Source organism: Miniopterus natalensis, chromosome 20 (genome assembly GCF_054644295.1).
Source record: "Miniopterus natalensis isolate mMinNat1 chromosome 20, mMinNat1.hap1, whole genome shotgun sequence".
Classification (NCBI taxonomy): Eukaryota; Metazoa; Chordata; class Mammalia; order Chiroptera; family Miniopteridae; genus Miniopterus; species Miniopterus natalensis.
Window position 1 is genome coordinate 12,494,297 of NC_142100.1, and position 19,844 is coordinate 12,514,140.

General features: G+C 45.8%; 1 protein-coding gene across 5 annotated transcripts in view; it reads left to right on the plus strand.

Annotated features, from left to right (window-relative positions):
• Positions 1-19,844, plus strand: part of HIRA (histone cell cycle regulator) — a 73,104-nt gene that overhangs the window by 15,385 nt on the left and 37,875 nt on the right. For 2 of the 5 annotated variants that reach the window (XM_016204348.2, XM_016204349.2), the window contains exons 2-9: positions 2,812-2,874; positions 4,658-4,768; positions 6,016-6,106; positions 7,419-7,513; positions 15,035-15,130; positions 16,378-16,538; positions 17,629-17,796; positions 19,529-19,642. In XM_016204348.2, coding sequence (XP_016059834.2) covers positions 2,812-2,874; positions 4,658-4,768; positions 6,016-6,106; positions 7,419-7,513; positions 15,035-15,130; positions 16,378-16,538; positions 17,629-17,796; positions 19,529-19,642 — 899 coding nt within the window. Of the gene's footprint in view, positions 1-2,811; positions 2,875-4,657; positions 4,769-4,821; positions 4,978-6,015; positions 6,107-7,418; positions 7,514-7,568; positions 7,822-15,034; positions 15,131-16,377; positions 16,539-17,628; positions 17,797-19,528; positions 19,643-19,844 lie in introns of those variants that run through there. The other 3 variants (XM_016204350.2, XM_016204352.2, XM_016204351.2) reach the window with 3 other exon arrangements.

Here is a 19,844-nt window from a genome sequence, read left to right on the forward strand (position 1 = left end):
CCTCAGTTTCCCTCTCATGGTAAAATTAGGATGTCAGAAGTATTCACCTCAGCCCTCAGTTACTCAAGAGCATGTCATGGGTGGAGGAGGGGAGGGTCTGGCCTTGAAAAGCAGAGCTCCATGGGACATACCGCAGCATGGTTCTGGCTCTCCTGGAAGGAGTGGCTAGCTGGCACCTTCAAGGGCCAGCCTGCTACAGATTCCCCAGGAGGCCCCGAGTAAAAATCGTAGCACTGATGGGGTCAAGGCTTCCCTGCCACTGTCCTCATTATTCTTAGAGGTATCTGCTCTTTTGAAGTTCACAAGGCTCCTAGTGGTGCTAATTGGTCACTGTCCAAGCCTCAGTCATAGCACTAGGTGTCATGGTCTCTCCATTTCTTACAGCCTTTGGAGCAGCGGCATGTGCACTACTCGAGGCTGGGCCCACAGCCCCAATTGTCCTTTCTTGTTTCTTGAGGCTTTCCTTTGAGGCACTTCTCGCAGCCAGATGGGCAAGAAACCCACAACTGCTTCTCTCCCAGGCCCTCAGCCTATGAGAAAGGGAGGCACATTCTCAACAGCAGCATGTGGGACTCTGGCTTATCACACATGGCAACCACCGAGCCCAGGAAGGGTATGGGTGTGCCAGCATGGGCCTGAGTGCACATGCAGGGAAGGACCAGTTGGAGCACATTCAGTCCTCACCTGTGTTCTCAGCACCTGCCTCTTTTCGCCCACTCTATAGTTTTCTGGAGTCCTTGCTTGAAGATGAAGGTGGGAGTGATCAGGGTCTGCCCTGGCCAGGCTATGGGAGGAGAACTTGCAAGCTGCCTCTTTAGGTCTCTGTCAGTGCATTGCACTGCTGGGTTTGGTTCCTTCAGAGATTATAAAGTACCAAGCTGTGTTGGGGCTTGTCTTATGAACTTTTGGAATGAAAGCTCAGAGCAGACTAGGACTGAAATATCTTTGAGCACATTACAGTATTCCAGGAGTGCGGTCAGCAGCTACTTGGCTGAACTTCACCTGTCACTATAGAACTCTGGCTCTATGTGGCCCTGGAGGTGACCCAAGGGCTCAGGGACTGCTAGCATGGCCAGTTGTGGTAGCCTTTGTTATTTTGGAATTCAGTAAGTACTGAAGATAACATGTGGTGTGATTTTCAGATTTTCCTAGATTTCTACTTGCTCCTAAGACAAAATAGGTATTTATACCTGCTTGCTCGTGGCCTTGCATGGCTGTGTCTCCCACTACCACGTAACGGCCACTAAAAAGGGGTGCACATTTCCCCTTGCCTTGTGGAAGCTCATGCTTGATTAGACTGTAAGGGCATGGCTCTCCAGAAGATGACGAGAGAAGCTGGGTGCTGCCTGGGGCCAATGCTGGCCATTGCCTTTGGGGTACCAGCAATTGATTTTCCACACTTGGATGGGAGCCCTGGCAGGACTTTCAGCCCTTAGGCAGCCACTGCCCACACTTGCCACCTTGTAATTCTAGAGCTGGTAACTCTTGTCCTAGTGTCCATGCCACCTCTCCGTGGGTGACAGAGACAGTGCATCCTTGACTAAGAAACTCTTTGGCAACAGTCCTTTGTATCAGCAATTGCTGGTGCTCAGTTCATTGTCATGCCATCTAAATTTGTCCCTGAACAAGTATTACTAGGCTACCACTCACCAGGCCTGTGCTAGAAGCTGAGGATGTGGTGATGAACTCAACAGCTATTGACATGACACTCTGAGTCTGCAGGCAGACCAGGGAGCTAGACAAAGTCGTCTGGCACAGGCCCCAGGATTACTCCCACTGTCTGCTGGGTTTTGAGTTCTTATGGTGCCTTTGTTAGTCTGACTTACCCAGCTAGCCATCTCGCTTCATGGGCTTCTGGTGTGGTCCTGGGCTCTTACTGGACGCTGTGGGGACTCCAAGAGCTAGTTGCCATAGCTCTTTCCCTAGGAGGGACTGAACATTTATTTGAACATAGAGCACATACCATGGAGGAGGGTGAGCAAGAGGAGATCCCGAGAAGGCAGACTCTCCATTGACTTTGATGCAGCACAAATGTATAGGGGCGAAGCTTTTTGGAAGCAGAAGCATGATGAGAGAAGCGGTGTGTTATGGACAGCCACTGGCCCTACCCAGCTCTCAGACAGACAGAAAAGCCAGAGCATGCTTCCCATGTCAGGCTGATTGATGGGATAGGAAAATGGCTGGATGTGTATAGCCCCTGTGACTCAGAGCTGTTGTCATGATCCTTTACAGACATGCATCCCTGGAAGGTATCAGGCTCTTATCCAGTGGACCTCTGTGAATGCCCAGGTGACCTGTGGGCTCAGTCATTCTAGGGACGAAACGCTTTGTCCCACTTTTAGACTTTCAGCTATTTAATGTCACTTGGAGAGTCTTCTATCAGTTTATACTTTAAAAGTTAATTTACCCTCACAAGTAAGTGGACATTGGTAGTATATTATTTTTTCCTCGGATCTGTGATTAGAGATATTATTTGTATAACCAATATTTTAAAAGTTTGAGTCTGTTGCTGTTCTTCCACGAATAAAAGCCAAAGCAGCCCGACCGGGCGTGGCTCAGCGGTTGAGCATCGGCCTAGGATCCAGGCGATCAGGGTTCAATTCCCGGTCAGGGCACATGCCCGGGTTGTGGGCTCGATCAATGACTCTCTCATCATTGATGTTTCTATCTCTCTCTCTGCCTCTCCTTTCCGCAATCTGAAATCAATAAAGATATATTTTTTAAAAAAATTTTTTTTTTTAATAAAAAAAATTTAAAAATAAATTTAAAAAGCCAAAGCAGATTTTGTGTGTGTGTTTTCTTTGTTTCCAGGAAAGCCAATATTTTCAGTTGATATTCACCCTGACGGGACCAAGTTCGCAACTGGAGGACAAGGTATGTTCACGGAATAATGGGGATGCTTACAGCCCTGTGCCTAGCTTTGCTTCTCCTGGTTACCTACTGAGCTATAGAAAGAATATTTGCTGTTTTCAGTATGGATGTGACTCACTTTAAGTCTAAACAAGTCACGTCAAAATCCTTTTTTTGCACTAGATTGTGCTCTCTATAGAGACAGCAGGTTTCTGGCAGGTTTCTCTTTCTAATTTCTGTTTATTGGGTTAGTATTAAAATCAATTTGCATATCCGAGCCCAAGATTATTGAGCGTGGAGAGTGGCAGGCGGTCCCATAGACAAAGCCCCAGCCTCAGAGGTGAGGGCACTTGGTCCTCATCTTGGCTCTGGCAGTATTTTCTCATCTGAAAGGGGGAGGAGATGGTTAGCCCCCAGGGTCAGTCATGTAGTTATTAGGCCCATTCTCTGGGCTCAGAGCAGTTCAACTGGGTTAGAGGGCAAGTACAAATGCACACACCATTTGAAAATATATGATCCATGGTATTGTCTGTGTGTTTTATCCAGTGTCTTCTGCAGTATTGCAGTAACAGTTCTGTTCAGAAAGACAAAATCACTTTTGAGGACAGGACACCAAGATGTATATAAGGTCACACACAGTAGCATTCCCACAGAGCCCAGTCTCCTGGCAGCTTCACCCCCCGAGCAGGGTCTCCCTCTGGCTGAGGCCTCCCTGGACAAGACTTGGAGAGTGAGTGGCCTCTGTGAGTTCCAGGTCCCCGGGCCAGGTGCTGCAGAGGAGGTTGTCTGAAGCCTTCCTGCTGCGGGGGCTTGCAGGGAAGCCTTGATCTCCTTGAAGCGTGCTGCGGGCTGCACCCAAGAGGTGCCACAGGCGTCACCTAGGACCACTGGACTTAGCTGGGGTAACAGAGTTTTCTCTTCAGCCACAAGAAGAGGCATACCTTCCTGACCTCCTCGGCATAGGACACTCTAGAAGAGCCGATTAGTAAATATTTTACATTTTGGCCAAGAGACAATTGCAAGCATACCTTATAGTAATTTTGACATGTTTATTTCCAAGTGTTTATTGGTTTTTGCCCCTCTGTGACAGAAGGTTAAATGAGGGACTGGACTTTTGTTAGTTATTGGTAATGGAAATCTTAGAATGAGAAATCATTACTGAAATGCATAGATACATTTTTTAGCCCAATACTACATTAGCTTACGACCACAGGAACCCTAAATGCCCTCTTTTGGTTGATCTCTCATCTGTAGATGATGGCAAAGGTCAGGTGAGGTAATAAGCACCTTTTCCAGTGTTTAAGACACATTTCAGACTAGGGTCTCAAAGCACCCATGTGAGAACAGTCATGGACTGCACACAGTCCATGGGAAGGAGGGAAAGCCCTGTACTGTTCTTGGTTGATAGGGAGCCCATGCAAAGACCTGAAAGGGTGCTGGGGCATGGGCTTGTCCAGTCTCATTTACAGATGAGGGGTTTGGGTCCTGGACAGGAATGAGGACCTTTAGGGGCCCCAGGTGGATCTGTGTTAGAGGCAGACCAGAGCTCCGTCCTCCCCTGATTCTACTCCCAAGTTCTTTTCATAAAGTCAGGTTGGCCTCAGCCTCAGCATACTACTAAATCCACACTTTTTGAATCCCCATCAGCACTTGTTTTTCTTCATCGTTTCTGTGGCTTATATTAGTAATTCAAATTCACTCCCCCCCATCTAGTCAGTCATGATTTATGAAAGCTAGGTGAGGACTTTGTCTCATAGTTAATAGTCTGCTCCTTGTGCATTGAATTATCTCTGCCCCTTCATTCCAGGACAGGATTCTGGGAAGGTTGTGATCTGGAATATGTCTCCAGTCCTCCAGGAGGATGACGAGAAGGATGAAAATATTCCCAAGATGCTTTGCCAGATGGACAATCACTTAGGTATTACAGAGTGGCCCTTTGCAGGCTTTTCGTGTTGGCAGAGTGCCCAAGGTTAGCACATGTGTTTGTAATTAGAAAGATAAGGCCCCGTGCGGCGGTAACTCCCCTCGGCCTGCTGTCTGAAGGCACAGATGTTGGCTGCACACCTGGGTGAGTTATTCGGCAGAAGACTCGGCCCGCCCACAGAACCATCTTTGGACAGTCTGCAGGTACCTCTGGTGATTTCCTGCTCATGAGTCGTTACTGCCTGATTCCATGGGGCTTTGGGGCCAGCGACCTGGAAGCAGTAGGGTTCTGGGGAAGGGTGTGTAAAGGACAACCTACCAAATGTCTCAGATTGCCACTGTGTCACTTGGAGGCCCTCTGCCAGGACCCTTTTGGCTGCTGGGCAGTGTTGTGGTTTTCTTTTCTGCGTTAATGCCTTAGTTTCCTGCCCCTGAGCATCAGGGTGACTGTACCTGGCTCTGGTTTCTGACCTAGCTGCTTCCCCTGAGATGCTCTATTAATAGTTACACCCCCTACCTTTGCTCTGTATGTTCTTGCTCTCCCAACATGTCTCCCGGTGTCCTCCAACTTGGAGTGCAAGTCATTCACAAGCCATGTGTGGGCCACAACCTGTATAGTGTCCCTTGTATTGCAGGGCTCCCAAAGGCTGAGCTGTGAGTGCTCCCAGAGGCTCCAGCCCAATGGGTTCCAAGGGAGATTTCTGTTGTTCTCTGTTTATGAGTGCAGAATCAATCCATCTGCAGTACTAATGAGTTTAGAAAATCCGAATTTAATTGCTGACAGGTGGAATAAAGTCAGAGTTTTATACTTTACCAAGCTCCTCCCCTGAAAGTTCTAGAGAAGGTGTCTTGGCCTGTTTAGTACATGCCTTCCTATTAAGAGTTATCCCTATTCAGAAATATGTCTCCGCATTAGACAGCCCTTTTTAAATAATGAGATGTAGCTATTTACCAGCTTTCATGGCAATGAGCCTTCTCCTAGTGACTATGACTACTTCATCCAACACTAACATTTATTTCTCAGGTTATGTAGCCTTTTCCCCTCCAGACTCTGTTCTGGTAATTTGTTATTATAGCACAAGTAGGTTAGTGCTTGAATGGAATTACTCTTCTAGGGCTCTCACAGTAGATGCCTTGAGTAGATCAGATCGATCAGATTTTATAAACCCTTTGCATCTCGCCAAGCTCTTTGTAACACAAATGACTACTGGATTTTCATCACCTTCTTTTTTTTCTTCCCAGCATGTGTGAACTGTGTGCGGTGGTCAAACAGTGGGATGTATTTAGCTTCTGGGGGAGATGACAAACTGATTATGGTGTGGAAGCGGGCTACGTAAGCATCATTTTCCTTCCTTCACGTTTTGTTTTTAGGAGCTTTTTTGCTGGTCTTTATCATAGTCACTTTCTCTACCCTGGCACTGAAGTCCCCAGAGTCCCAAATTCATAAGGAGCAGGAAGCACACATAAACCAGGAGCAGCTGGGGCCTGACCAGGGAGCTGAGAGGCCACCCGCCTCCCTAGTTACCTGCTCAACTGTGCCTCGCAGGGCTGCAGGGTTTACACCTAAAAAGGAAGGGCAAATCCCTTCCAGTACTGACATTGGTGGCTTCTTTGTTTTGTTTTTCAAATGAAATTTCCCGACATGCAATGTGGTTAAAAGTCAAGGTGCTCTGATGGAATCTGGGGCAGGGGTCCAGAGCCTGTACTCTTAGCCATTCACCTCATATTCTGACTGAACCCTGGCCTCTAAGGAGTCCTCACTTGAAAGCCCTTTCTCTGCACTAATAGTGAACTAACCATCACCTAGACAACTCTTCTTTACACCTAGGCAGAGTCTTTCAGAGTGGACTCTGCAAACTCTTCCATAACCAGCTCCCCAGATGACGTGGGCCAGTCAAGCTGGGAGCTCAGACCTACCCCACTGTTCAGCCACAGTGACCCTATGGCCATGGCTTTGAGAGCAGAGGCATGCTGTCCCACTCAGCTGCCTCAGCAAGCTCTTTCTATGGGTTTGTGAAAACTTCTACAGGGTTGAAGGCTTTTAACAGAGGCTCTGCGCTAACTGCGCCAATGCCAGGAGCTAGTACCTATGGTTCGAATACTTTCTCTGCCTCAGGTGTTAAGGCAGAGGCCTTCAATTTATTATTATAAGAGGACTTAAAAAAATACTGTTGATTTTGCTGCTTTAGCCAACATAAATAATATTTAGTGTATAATTTGAAAAACTAAAAAATATAAAAGAAAAATATCATCATCCCACCACCTAAAGGAAGTTGTGGTTAATATTTTGGTGTTTTTTACATGTGTCCTTCTGACCCATTTTCCATACATACATGTAATTTTTTTATTACATAGTGATATATTGTATATGCTGTCCTGTGGCCTGCTTTTTTCACTTAATTATATATTGTGAACATTTCCCCGTGCACTAGATAGTCTTTTACCACAAATTTGTGATGACTGTGTAGTATTTCATGAAATGCAAATAATTTACGTAGTCGGCTCTTGCTATTGAACAGTTCAGTGCTTTCCAGTGTTGTCTGGTTTTGCTTCGTTCTGTGTGCTGCGAGAAGCCATGCTGCAGTGAGCATCTGTGTGGCGCCAGAGCACTCCCGGAGTGCCTGCCTGACTCCTCTTTCGCACAGGTACATCGGCCCCAGCACCGTCTTCGGCTCCAGCGGTAAGCTGGCCAACGTGGAGCAGTGGCGATGTGTCTCCATCCTCCGCAGCCACTCAGGCGGTGAGTGGGGCTGCCCGCTGGGGTGGGCGGCCCCTGCAACTGTCTGAGACCAGCAGCAGTACCTCCACCGCCTCTGCGGACTGTTTTGGTCCTTAAAGAAACTCCACCCCATCACCATTAGTCATACCTTGCCTGTCCCTCAAGGTCTGTGCAGTCATCGTTCCCACTGCCTGCCTCCAGCTGCATTCAGTGCCCCCACTCCTGCCCTCATGGGGTATATGTTTATATCTTTAATGTAGAACTCCCCACGTTCTGCTGTTTATCCTGGTGAACTGAATCACTACCTTCATCAATGGATCACTAAGTCCGTAAGCACACTTTATTTATTCCACAGAAACTAGAACACAGGGGCCCAATGAAAAGTTTTATACTTGACCTTAAGTATATTTGCAAAGTGTTGTAAATAGACTTGGAATGGAAAGACACATTTTGCCAATTTGGACTGAAGAGGAGGAGGGTCAGTCAGTCAATAGCAGTCTAAAACCATGTGCTGTACCCTTAGTTAGGTGCTAGGGATACCAGAGTGAATACAACTTAGTCATACCTCAGAAAACCTGTGGTCTAGCCCAGGAATGGCCTGAATGGTTTCCCAGGTAGGGACGACAGCAGAAGCGAGATAGATTTGCTGTGAATGATGAGTTGGCAGCACTTCACCACTGTTGGATCTTTATATACAAGGCAGGAAGCAGCACAGAGTGGGGCTGGATGCATGTACAGGGACTAAGGTCATGGAAGGCTCATGCTCACTTTTAATGAGGGTGTCCTTAATTGTGGAAGAGACAGGGAGCCATTAAAAGCTTTGAAGCCCAAGAGGGAGATCATTCTGACAGCTGTGGGGAAAAGGAGGTTGTTTCAGTGGCTCAGATGAAAACTTCAAGGGCCTGAACTAGTCCTATGATAATTTAGAGAGGAAGAGATGATTTGGAAATTCTTAGGACAGAGCAAGAGGTGGGATGAAGTAAAGTCCTGGCTGGGTATATGAACAGCCGGTGGCATCCTCTACTGCAACCATAAGAACAATAGTCTTATTAGGATGGACACCAATTTATTGTGGGATATGCTGAGTTTGAGGGGGTTGGGGAGAGAATGTCAAGAGACTGTTGGAATTGAGCCTGGAGCTCTGGGGGAAGATAGGGTAGGAGTGAGAGGTTTGGAAGGCATCAGCTGTAATCCATTGGCAGTATATGCCTGGCAGACACTCTGTCTGCAGACACTTTGAAAGGTGAACAAGCCCACCTCTTGGTAACCAGATTGATTCTAAATTTGTGAAAGCTGACAGTAGCATTGTGTTATTGTGGGGTTTTTTAATATATCTTTATTGATTTAAGAGAGAGGAAAGGAGAGGGAGAGAGAGAGAGAAACATCAATGATGAGAGAGTCATTGATCAAGCCCACAACCCAGGCATGTGCCCTGACTGGGAATCGAACCCTGATTGCCTGGATCCTAGGTCGACACTCAACTGCTGAGCCACGCCCGGCCGGGCATGTGTTATTGTTGATAACAGGAAAAATATGTAACTTACTGTTCACAGCTGCTCACAGTAGAGTCTAGATGGGCTTCTGGAACTTGGCACCTATGTCTATGAGGGTATTCAAGCATGGGGTGAGGCCTCAGTGAGAACTTTTATGGGGGCTCCTAACCTGAGACTCAGACTGAGCCATAGCCTCGACTTTTCTCCTGGCCCAATGCCCCAGGATTCTCCTTTACCAGGCAGGTAGGGTTGCCCACCTTCAACAGGGGTACCTGCTACTTATTATTTAGTGGTCCTGATAGTAGATATGGGTGGAACCATTTAAGAAGAAAATTTGTGAAAAAGAAATAAATGAAAGCACTGGGTCTTTGAAAGCAAAGTGTGAAAAACATATACTTGGCATATTTAATCAGGGAGTAGGAAAGAAAACCTACATGAAATTAGAAGTAAAAGGTCTAGAAAAGCTTTTTTTTTTTTTTTTAACTATATCTTTATTGACATCAGAGAGAGGAAAGGAGAGGGAGAGAGATAGAAACATCAATGATGAGTCATTGATCGGCTTCCTCTTGCACGCCCCTGACTGAGGATCGAGCCCTCAACCCAGGCATGTGCCCTGACCAGGAATCGAACCCCGATCACCTAGGATCCTAGGTTGACGCTCAACTGCTGAGCCACGCCTGGCCAAGTATTTATTAACTTAGCCGTGGCTTGGTGATTTAGTTGGTTGGAGCGTTGTCCCATGCACCAAAAGGTTGAGGTTTCGATTCCTAGTCAAGGTATATACCTAGGTTGTGGGTTTGATCCCTAGTCAGGGCAAGTGCAGGAGGCAACCGGTTGATGTTTCTCTCTCTGTCTCTCTCCCTCCCTCCCTCTCCTCCTTCCTCTCTCTCAAAAAATCAGTAGAACATATCCTTGGGTGAGAATTAAAAAAAAACAACACATTTAACCTAGAGGAAGAATATCATCAAAAAGTGCAAAATGTAGTAAAAAATATATATATTAAAACAAAATACTAAGAGAAATATAATTTTCTAGAAAATACAAGTTTTCAAAATTGATACCATAAGGTTAGGAGAAACTGAACAAAGTAGTAACCAATGAAGAAGTTGGAAACTACCTTCAGAAATGGTTCTGGATCCTAACTTATTTTTGATGCTTTGTTTTAAACTTTTAAGAGCCTGGCCAGGCGTGGCTCAGCGGTTGAGAGTCGACCTAGGATCCAGGCGATAGGGGTTCGATTCCCGGTCAGTGCACATGCCGGGGTTGCGGGCTCAACCAGTGACTCTCTCATCATTGATGTTTCTATCTCTCTCTCTCCCTCTCCCTTCCTCTCTCTGAAATCAATAAAGATATATTTAAAATAAATAAAAAATAAACTTTTAAGAATAATTACTCTGGAACGTAGAAATACTTATTCTTTAAAGGAAGCTCTAACCCTGTTTCCAAACTTAATTAAAATAACAGTGAAATAAAAGCATAGACAAATAAGAATAAAAATAGAAAAATCAGAAACAGCATACTCATAGATTTGATAACATTTGAAAACTAATTCATTTTGACTAAATATGATTTATAATGGAAGAATTTTGTATAAAGGAAATCTGTTAGTATAACAACATACTAAGAGATTAAGTGAGAAAAAGCAGAGTCATTTGATGAGGTGTTCTGAAAGAAATATTAGATAAATCAGCATCATTTCCTAATAAAAATGCTTTTTAAAAAATGACCATAGAAAGTTATTTCCTTAACATGATAGAGTACTTTATCATATCATTTGCAAACCAATGGCAATACTACAAATTCACAATTGAGCCTTGATCCCATTTATATTGAGAAAAGAGGATGGGTGCTATCATTTAATTTGTTACTTTGGAATTTCTGTGACACAATGAAGCAAATCCAAAGGAGGTAAACATACTGGAAAATAAGACAAAAGTGAAATGATATGAGGATGGTCTTGTAAATCAAGAAAACCCAAAGAAATAAAAGCTCTTAGAACTCATAACACATGGAAAACTTCTTGGGACTAATAAAAATGAGTTAATTGAATTGGCCTCATATAAGAAAAATTTTAATCGTTTATCTTTTACTAGTAATATCCTAGTAGAATAATGATAAAAGGAGAACTCTTATACAGTAGGATCAAAAATGGTAAATACTCGGGAGTAATCTTACCAAGAAGTGTATGATATCTCTAAGACTTAAACCACAAACCTTTTTTGAGAGATAAAAACTGACCACTTCATAAATGGAAAGACTAAAATAAAGACATGACTTTTCCCAAATTAGTATTTATTTAACAAATATTATTGAGCACCTTGTATGTTCCAGGTGCTCTTCTACCTTAGGGAGTTTATGTTCTTGTAAGAGAGACAGATAATAAACTAGTTATGTAAGAAACTAGAAGATAAGTGCCATTTCACCCAGGGTTCAGGAGGCCCTTGCTGAGAAAGTGCCATCCAAGGGAGATCAGATGGAGGTGAGAGGATAATTGTGTGGTCTTCCAAAGAATTTTCCAGATAAAGAAAACAGCCAGAGCAACAGCCTTGAAGTGTAGATGTGTGCTTAGTGTGTTCAGGGAAACACGGAGCTAGGCTATAGAGAGTGAAAGCGGTGGGGAGCATGGGTTATGATGAGGGCTCTTCTCTGAGTGAGACAGGAAGGCTAGGCAGGGTTTTGAGCAGAGGAGTGGGGAGGCCTGTGGCAGCTGTATGGAGTTCATATTGTGCGGTCTAAAGGGCAGCACTAGGGAGACCATTGTGGAGGTCACTGACAGTCTAGGTTAGGGACATGGCGGTTTGGACCTAGGTCATATGGAGAAAGTCAGGAGAAGTTGTCAAATGCAGATTTCCTGGTGGGTGGGATATAGGGTATAAGATAAGCAGAGGAATCAGGATGGGACCAGAACATGGTCTGAACAGTGGGAAAGATGCAGTTGCCATTACTTGAGATGGGAGGTGTGGGGGTGGGACAGAACTGTTTGCTGGGGAAAATGTTTAGGAGTTGGGTTTTGGGCATGTTGTTTCATTGCCTAGCAGCAGTGTAAATGGACCTGCTGTGTAGGCATTTGGATATGTGAGTCTTGAGTACAGGGGAGAAGTGTAGGTGGGAACAGAGGCCAAGGATGGAGCCTGGGGCTTGGGGAGATGTAGAACAAGCAAAAGAGGCTGAGACACAGAGGCCACTTAAGATAGTGGAGAGAGCTTTTGAAGGAGAAGGGGGTGAGCAATGTGTCACACATTGCATAAAAGCAAGGGAGGACTGAGGGTTGACCATTGAACCTGACAACATGGAGGTCCCAGGTGGCTTTGGCAAGTGTCGTCATGTTAGTGTAGCTGGGTGAAAGCCTAATTGGAGGGGCTCAAGAGAGACCAAGGAGAGGATACAGCAGGGTTGAACCAGGCTGAGATTTATCAGGTACCTCTGAAGATACAGGAGAAGAGCAGATGGGATGGTGTAGCCAATGGATGGTGGACTCTGAGCTGCATATGGAGACAGATGGTGGAAGGCCTGTAGCATCAGGAGTTGAGAGTGAGCTGTAAGCACCAAATTGATGGTAGAAGCATGGGAGGGATGGAATTGAGAACAGGAAGGGCCTCTGGGCATGACCTTAGGAAGGAATGGCTGCGGTAGTGGTGGAAGCCAAGGTCATTGGAGGAGGAATATAAGGATCCAAGAGCCTTGGATGTTAGAAAAAGTATCCTCGTGGAATCACCAAGAGTGATGGTGGGAGTGGTGGCAGGAATGACAGTGACTAGAAACTTAAATCTTCAGGTGCAAGGAGGGTGTCATGTGCATGCAGATCTGCAATGAGAAGAAAAGGGGATGGTAAAGATTTAAAACAGAAGCTGCAAAACTGGGGTTTAGGGAAAAAATTATGTCACATGCGAATTTACTGCAGATCTCAGCCCTGACTCGAAAGGGCATCTGAAAGGATAAGTAAGGTTGTGGAAGAAGCCATTCAAAGCTACAGTGTTTGTCACAGTGTGAGTTTCTGGGTAAAACAAACAACATTGAAATGTAGGCTGCAGTGTACCTAATGGAGAGCTGGGGTAGAGTAACCGTTAGCAGTTCGTGAGTGAGGGGAAAGTCATTCAGAGCTCACTAGAGCATACACCAAAATAAACTTCAGGTATTAAAGAGGGAAACATTCTAAATAAAGCAGGAGAAAAACAGAATTGAATATGTATCAAAGCTTTAGCAGAGGGAATGTTTTTCAGGGTTAACAGGCAATAAAAGACGTCACAAGGGAGAACAGACTTAACTACATAAATCTCCAGCCAGGGTGGGGACTGTCCAGCCAGCGAAATCATTTGGTCTGGCTCTGCCAAGGCAACCGCAGGTGGGACTCAAAATTCAATAAATAAGACAACTCAAGACAAACATGGAAAACCTTCACTTTCACTACTAACCAAAGGAAATTTTTTTTTTTTTAATATATATTTATTGATTTCAGAGAGAGGAAAGGAGAGGGAGAGAGAGATAGAAACATCAATGATGAGAGAGTCATTGATCGAGCCCGCAACCCGGGCATGTGCCCTGACCGGGAATCGAACCCTGATCTCCTGGATCCTAGGTCGACTCTCAACCGCTGAGCCACGCCCGGCCGGGCCCAAAGTAAATTTTTAAATATAAGAATATATTTAATAAGTTAGAAGGGAAAAGACTGTAATCCTCAAGCTGTTAGGGGTCTTGAAATGGACATTCTGCGTATAGCAGTGTGAAGTCATAGAGGCCTTTGAAAAGCCTTCTGCAGTTTTAAGAGACTCCAAACTTATGAAAATGTTCAGGCCTTCCCAGATTCCCACTTTGGGATATCAGTCTCAAAGAAATGATCCAGGATATGGAGAGTGACACATACCCATGTGCTCATTATCATGAAAAACTGGAACCCAGTCAAAGTTCACTGTTAAATCAGGTCTGTTTATGAGAGTAAATGCTCTCAACAATATAGCGTGCAGAACAAATCAGAAGCCCTGGAGATTACATACACTGTTAGAATATTACATGCAGCATATCTGTGCATATGTGGCATGAAATACAAATGCTAGTACAATGTGGAAAAATTCATCCAGCTATCACTAAAGATTTTTTGAAAACTAGAAAAAAGCACAATAGAAATTTTGAATATTTTGCTCACACTTCTTTAAAAATCCTATAAGGAAGGACTCCATAGCTGATAACTTGCTGCTGTGCTTCTCTTCATCTCACCAGCCGTTCTTCTGTATGAACCTAGCACTGTATCAGGCAGGGAGGTTAGAACAAGCAGTAAGACCGTACCTATCACACCTGCATGGTGAGATGGGTGTTGTCACCATCACGTTGACCTTTATAGATGCATTGGAGTGTGCCTAACATTGCCCTACAGCAGTTTCTCATGTTTAATCATTAACAGCAACCCTCTGAGGGTAGGTGCTTTTTTAAATCCTCATTTTACAGATGTGAAAACTGAGTCACAAAGAAATGAGCATGATTAACTGTGTTTGGGGGTTCAGTAGGGAAGGGGTACTCCTGTCAGGGTCTTAGAGATGAGATCCAATTCATGAGGAAAAGGGTCTGAAGATGACTTTGCACTCATTCAGTTAGCAGCTGTTGAGCTCTGACTGAGTGCCAGGCATTCTGCTAAGTGCAGAACCTATAATGTTCAAAGGGCTGTGTGAGGAAGGCCCAGTTAGAATGGGAGAAGCAAGCTTAGCGGGGTTGAAGAGCAAGCCCCAGGCTACAGGTCCAGTAGGTATCAGAGCCTTGGTTCTAATACATGGGTGCAATGCCACAAGGCACCAAGCTTTCAGTCGTGCCCCTAGTTGCTTTGTCTGTGAAAGGAATAGGGTAGGAGCAGTTAGATCCTTCAGATTTTAGGACCAATTGAAAGACCTTAGTGGGGAAATTTTTCAGATTGTTTACAAAAAGAGGCTAGTTATGATGGTCCCAGGTCATCTCCTCAAACATGACACCAGCTTGCCCAGCTGGCAGACAGGTGGTACTGCGTGCCCCCCTTGCCAAGTCTGCACACCAGGTAAGAGATTCACGCCAGCCCTCTGTCTTCCAGATGTGATGGACGTAGCATGGTCTCCTCATGACGCCTGGCTGGCCTCGTGCAGCGTCGATAACACTGTCGTCATCTGGAATGCAGTGAAGTTCCCAGGTCTGGACCTCCTCTGGCTGGGTGGTGGCAGCAATGCGTTGCTCATCAGCAGTGCTGCCTGGCGGTGTCTGGAGCAGGGTGGGCTCTGTCTCACAGTAGACAGGAATTCGTGTGTCTTGTCAGTAATTCATTTCTTTTTTCTTCATCAGTTATATTTGTTTAAGGTTTTAAAAGAGATTTATGTTAAAGAAAAATAGTAACTGAGTGCTAAACATGGATGTGCCACAAATCATGAGGGTGGTATATTTACAACTGGAATTGGGGACCTTGCCCAGCTGTGCTCAGCTTGCCCTGACACCTGACACCCACACCTGTGCTCTGCCTTCTTGTGCACCCCAGCATCTCCACACGTACCCTCAAGGGTAGCCCTTCCAACACTGGGCTCTGGCCTCAAGGTCAGTTGCCATCTCCTCTGTGACACCCTTGAGTAGATGCGGGCTAACAAATCAGTTTTGCAAAAGATTAATTGTTCTTATGAATGAGTTTAAAGTCATGACAGATGGCATAACCTGTCATAGCACTGCAGTTCATAACTAGTAAGATACTTTTGTTCCTGCTTCATATCTGGAGTATGTTTTCCTCATGGGCTGAAAAGCATCGTCCATGGACTTGATCCAAGTCATTTTCTCCCTATAAGCCACCAGTATGTATGGTGACACAGCCTGGTCACCAAGTGGCAGATTTAGAAGCTGGAGTGACATTTTGGTTGCCGATTTCTAGGAGGTACTGTCTCACACACTTTGTCCTCAGTGGTGACTTACAGAGGACTCAGTGCAGTGCCTAGTCCCCTGAGCTGCCAGGGAGGCTCACATCAGAAATGCCAGTGTCACAGCCCAGGTGAGTGTGGGCTTCTGTTCAGAAAGGCAAAGCACAGGCTAGACCCCCCCCCCCCCAGCTGCAGACAAGATAAGGGAGCAGAATTTGGCTCTGGCCCAATCCTAGGCCCCTGATTGTCTGCCCCTCCATGGGCATATGCAGCCTCAACCCACAAGTGTTAGCTGTGAGTGAAGAGAATTGTGATGCCTGCCTCCTTGGTGCAGTCATTTCTTCAGGTTGGTTTTGCCTTAGTGGAAATCACATTGGGGGGCTCTTCTGCTTGTGCCCAGGGGCAGAGGCTGGCCATAGTGCACTCCTGAAGTCCCTTCTCTTGATTAGCCATTCCACAGCCCATGGATTGTATAGCTCATGTTTCTGTATAGAGTTTTCCCCTTGGTAACACTTTCCCAATCTCTCATTTTTCTTCACAGAAATTCTTGCTACTCTGAGAGGTCATTCTGGCCTGGTAAAGGGGTTGACTTGGGACCCTGTTGGTAAATATATTGCCTCTCAAGCTGATGACCGCAGCCTGAAAGTGTGGAGGACGCTGGACTGGCAGTTGGAGACCAGCATCACCAAGCCTTTTGATGAGGTAACGAGACAGCCTATAGAGCTCGGCCCAGCATCCTTCCTGGCCTCCGTTCACGGAGGAGGAGCTGGCTGGGGCCGGGGCCTTGTGCATGAATGCAGAGTCCGGTGGCCTGAGGAGACTGGTCAGGGTTCTCTGGGGCCGGGACTCTGGCCAGAAGAGTCAGATGATGAAAATCTTTCATTTCTCAGATGCTATCAAATGTCCAGCTTTGGAGTGAAAAGGATTAATAAGTTTTAAAGCTGAGGAGAACCTTAGAGATACCCTCACAACCTTGTGCCACACAGCTGGCTTCCACAGACGTGGATGAAACTGTTTCTCTCCATGTGGCATTTAAATTGCACTGCCCCATGGGATATATGGGAGGACAAGGGGATGGAGGTGGCTCTCTTGTATTTTTTCTGACTGTGCTCTGGCTTTGCTCACTGACTTCCTCCACTGCAGGCCAACTGACTTTCTTGGGTAGAGTTATCAGTACAGTTTGCAAAATGTCTGGAGGTTGGACTGCAGTGGTTTGTGTAATATTTTACTGTCTCTTCTATTTGTGTTCTCACTTTATATAGGATCAGCACTCAAGCTCACCATTATTCATTAGACATTTCTTAAGTAAAGTGGCTTATTCAGACTTTATGAACCTCTTCTCTTTTGCTGGTAGTATCACTAGGCTTCAGGCGGGTATCACAGAGAGGGGTTCTGAGGGTCAGCAGGATTATTTCTCCCTTTCTCTGTTGCAGTAAATGCTCTGCAGACCTCATGTAGTGGAATTCAAAGGTGCTGGCCAGGTAGATTTGACCCATACTGTTGATGGTTAAAATTGATGTCTGTCCTGCAGATCCCCTCAGGGCCTATACCACTGTGCTGTGCTCAGCTCCTGTGGGAGTGTAGTATACTATAGCTGCAAATCTCTTCTGACATAGCCTTTTTAGTTGTGTCCTCTGGAGAGACTAGAGTTACAGCTGTCCGTGTAGCCGGAAGCTTGGGTGCACACTCCACCCTAATACATTTGTAAATCAGAGTTCAACTTTATTTTTGAGGTCAGTTTTGGTCACAAGGTTGGCCTTGATTTCCTTTTAAGCACAGATATTTCTTTCAGTGTGGAGGGACAACCCATGTGTTGCGGCTCAGCTGGTCACCTGATGGGCATTACCTGGTGTCTGCCCATGCCATGAACAACTCTGGCCCCACCGCCCAGATCATTGAACGGGAGGGCTGGAAAACCAACATGGACTTTGTCGGACACCGAAAAGCTGTGACCGTTGTGGTGAGTGTGCTCAGAGTGGAACCCTCAGAGTCTGGGCAGTGCTGTGCTCACCAAGGCTGGGTCATGTGTGGGACTGAGATCGTGGGCTCCAAGATTCAGCACATGTCATGTTCTTGTTTCATTTTAAATACTTATGTTTCAATGTTTAGAAATTAAATTTACAAAATAGAATACATACTCATGTGTTTTATTGGCAAGCTTTAACATGATGAATATCACCAAAACCAGCCTTTGATTAGTAACACTAGCTCTGCACTAGCCTTTTTACACATCCGGATCTGTTCATGGCTCAAGCATGGTGGTCCTGACAAGTGCCTCGCTCACCAGGCCCTGGAGGACACGTGTGCTTGTCCTGGAGCCCCAGCAATGGCCAGTTGTAGCTTCAAGGCTATGCTTTGGATCACTGGAGTGCTTGTCTGAGTCCAGAGCTGTCCACCCAATCTTGATGTGGAGCGGAGAAGGGTGCCAGGCTATGTGGGCTGCTGTTACTCTCTCAGGCTTCAGAGCGTCTCAGCCACTCCTTTCATGCTTTTGGATGACTTTCATTGAAGAGTGTCTTGAGAGTGCCCAAGGCAAACAGCCTGTGAGTGTTGAGGATTTCCTCGACACTGGGCACCACAATAAAGTCAATAGAGTGACGGGCTAAGGCTGATGGAAGTGAAGGATCACCCAGGCCCCTGATCTCAGTTTTTTTATTTATCATAATCAGCTTCTCCGTCCCATTGTTTAAGTTGGTAATAAATATCATATATTATGACTTAAATTTATACAAATAAAATACCACTGCTTTAATTTTTTGTGTTGGAGCCCATGTAAGATTTTGTTTGAAACCAGGACCATGTTGTTAAAATGTTTGAAAGTCACTGCTTCGTAGTTAGCATCGTGCTTCCACATGACTCTCTCTAGTGATCCTCATAGAGCAGCTCTGTGAGATGGTTGTGAAGATTCAGACCCAGGATACATGCCTCGGGGTTCCATGTTCTCCAGTCTCTGTGCACCCCTGGCTATTCTTGCCTGCCCTCTGGGATTAGAACCCTTCTGGACCACCTAACACCCTTTTCAGTTCACCTGGCTTGTGGATTTCAACTCTGAGTCTAGAGCTCCCAACCCTTTACAATCCAGGAAAGCAGCAAGGACTTTAGTGTGTGCTTCCAGCCTTTCCAAAAATGATGCCCAGGTTATACTGGTGTAGCCACTGAGCTGACCTTAGCCTGACGTAGCATCATCCCTGTTCATAGCCATTGTCCCTGTCCATAACCATCATCTCTGTTTGTGAAATCAGTTGCCATAAGACAGTATTGACTGATCAAGAAATAAAGTGAGGGGAGAGGAATACTGGAGTAGCCTCCCCTCAGGACCTTGTTCCTAAAGCCCAGGTCCTACAGCTGGCCCTGCCCAGGCCAGGAGAGATTCAGTATCTCCCCTGCCATTGACCTGACTGTAGGTCCCAGACTGGAGAGTTGGTAGAGCCTGTTTCAAATCCTCTTTCACCACTTATTTGGTGACTCAGCGCATGTTGTCTTGCCTCTCTGAATCTCACTTCAGCCTCAGCAAAATGCCTCCTAGGTAGCTGTGAAGATCAGGTAACATTTGTTCAGTGCCTGAGGCTGGGGAAGATGTCCATGTGGGGCTCCCACCGGTGGGCTACAATTGTGGTATATTTGTAATACTTGGCATGGGGTACATGCTTGATGCTTGATCAATTATTGTAGCATTTGTTATTTGACTTCAGAAATTCAACCCAAAAATCTTCAAAAAGAAGCAGAAGAATGGGAGTTCTGCGAAGCCCAGCTGCCCATACTGTTGCTGTGCTGTTGGCAGCAAGGACCGCTCTCTCTCTGTCTGGGTGAGCCCCCCATGATGAGCTCTTGCTCTCCTGAAGGGTGACGGGAGACAGGGCTGGTGAAAGTTTGGAGGCTGGAGGCCTAGAAGAAAAGGGACCCCTGCTTCCACCCTGTGTGGGGGTCACACCCTCCTATTACCCCTGAAGGAAGCACTGGAGACCGGGCCTCAGCCCAGCCAGGGCAGCTCTTATGTCCAGACTCAGG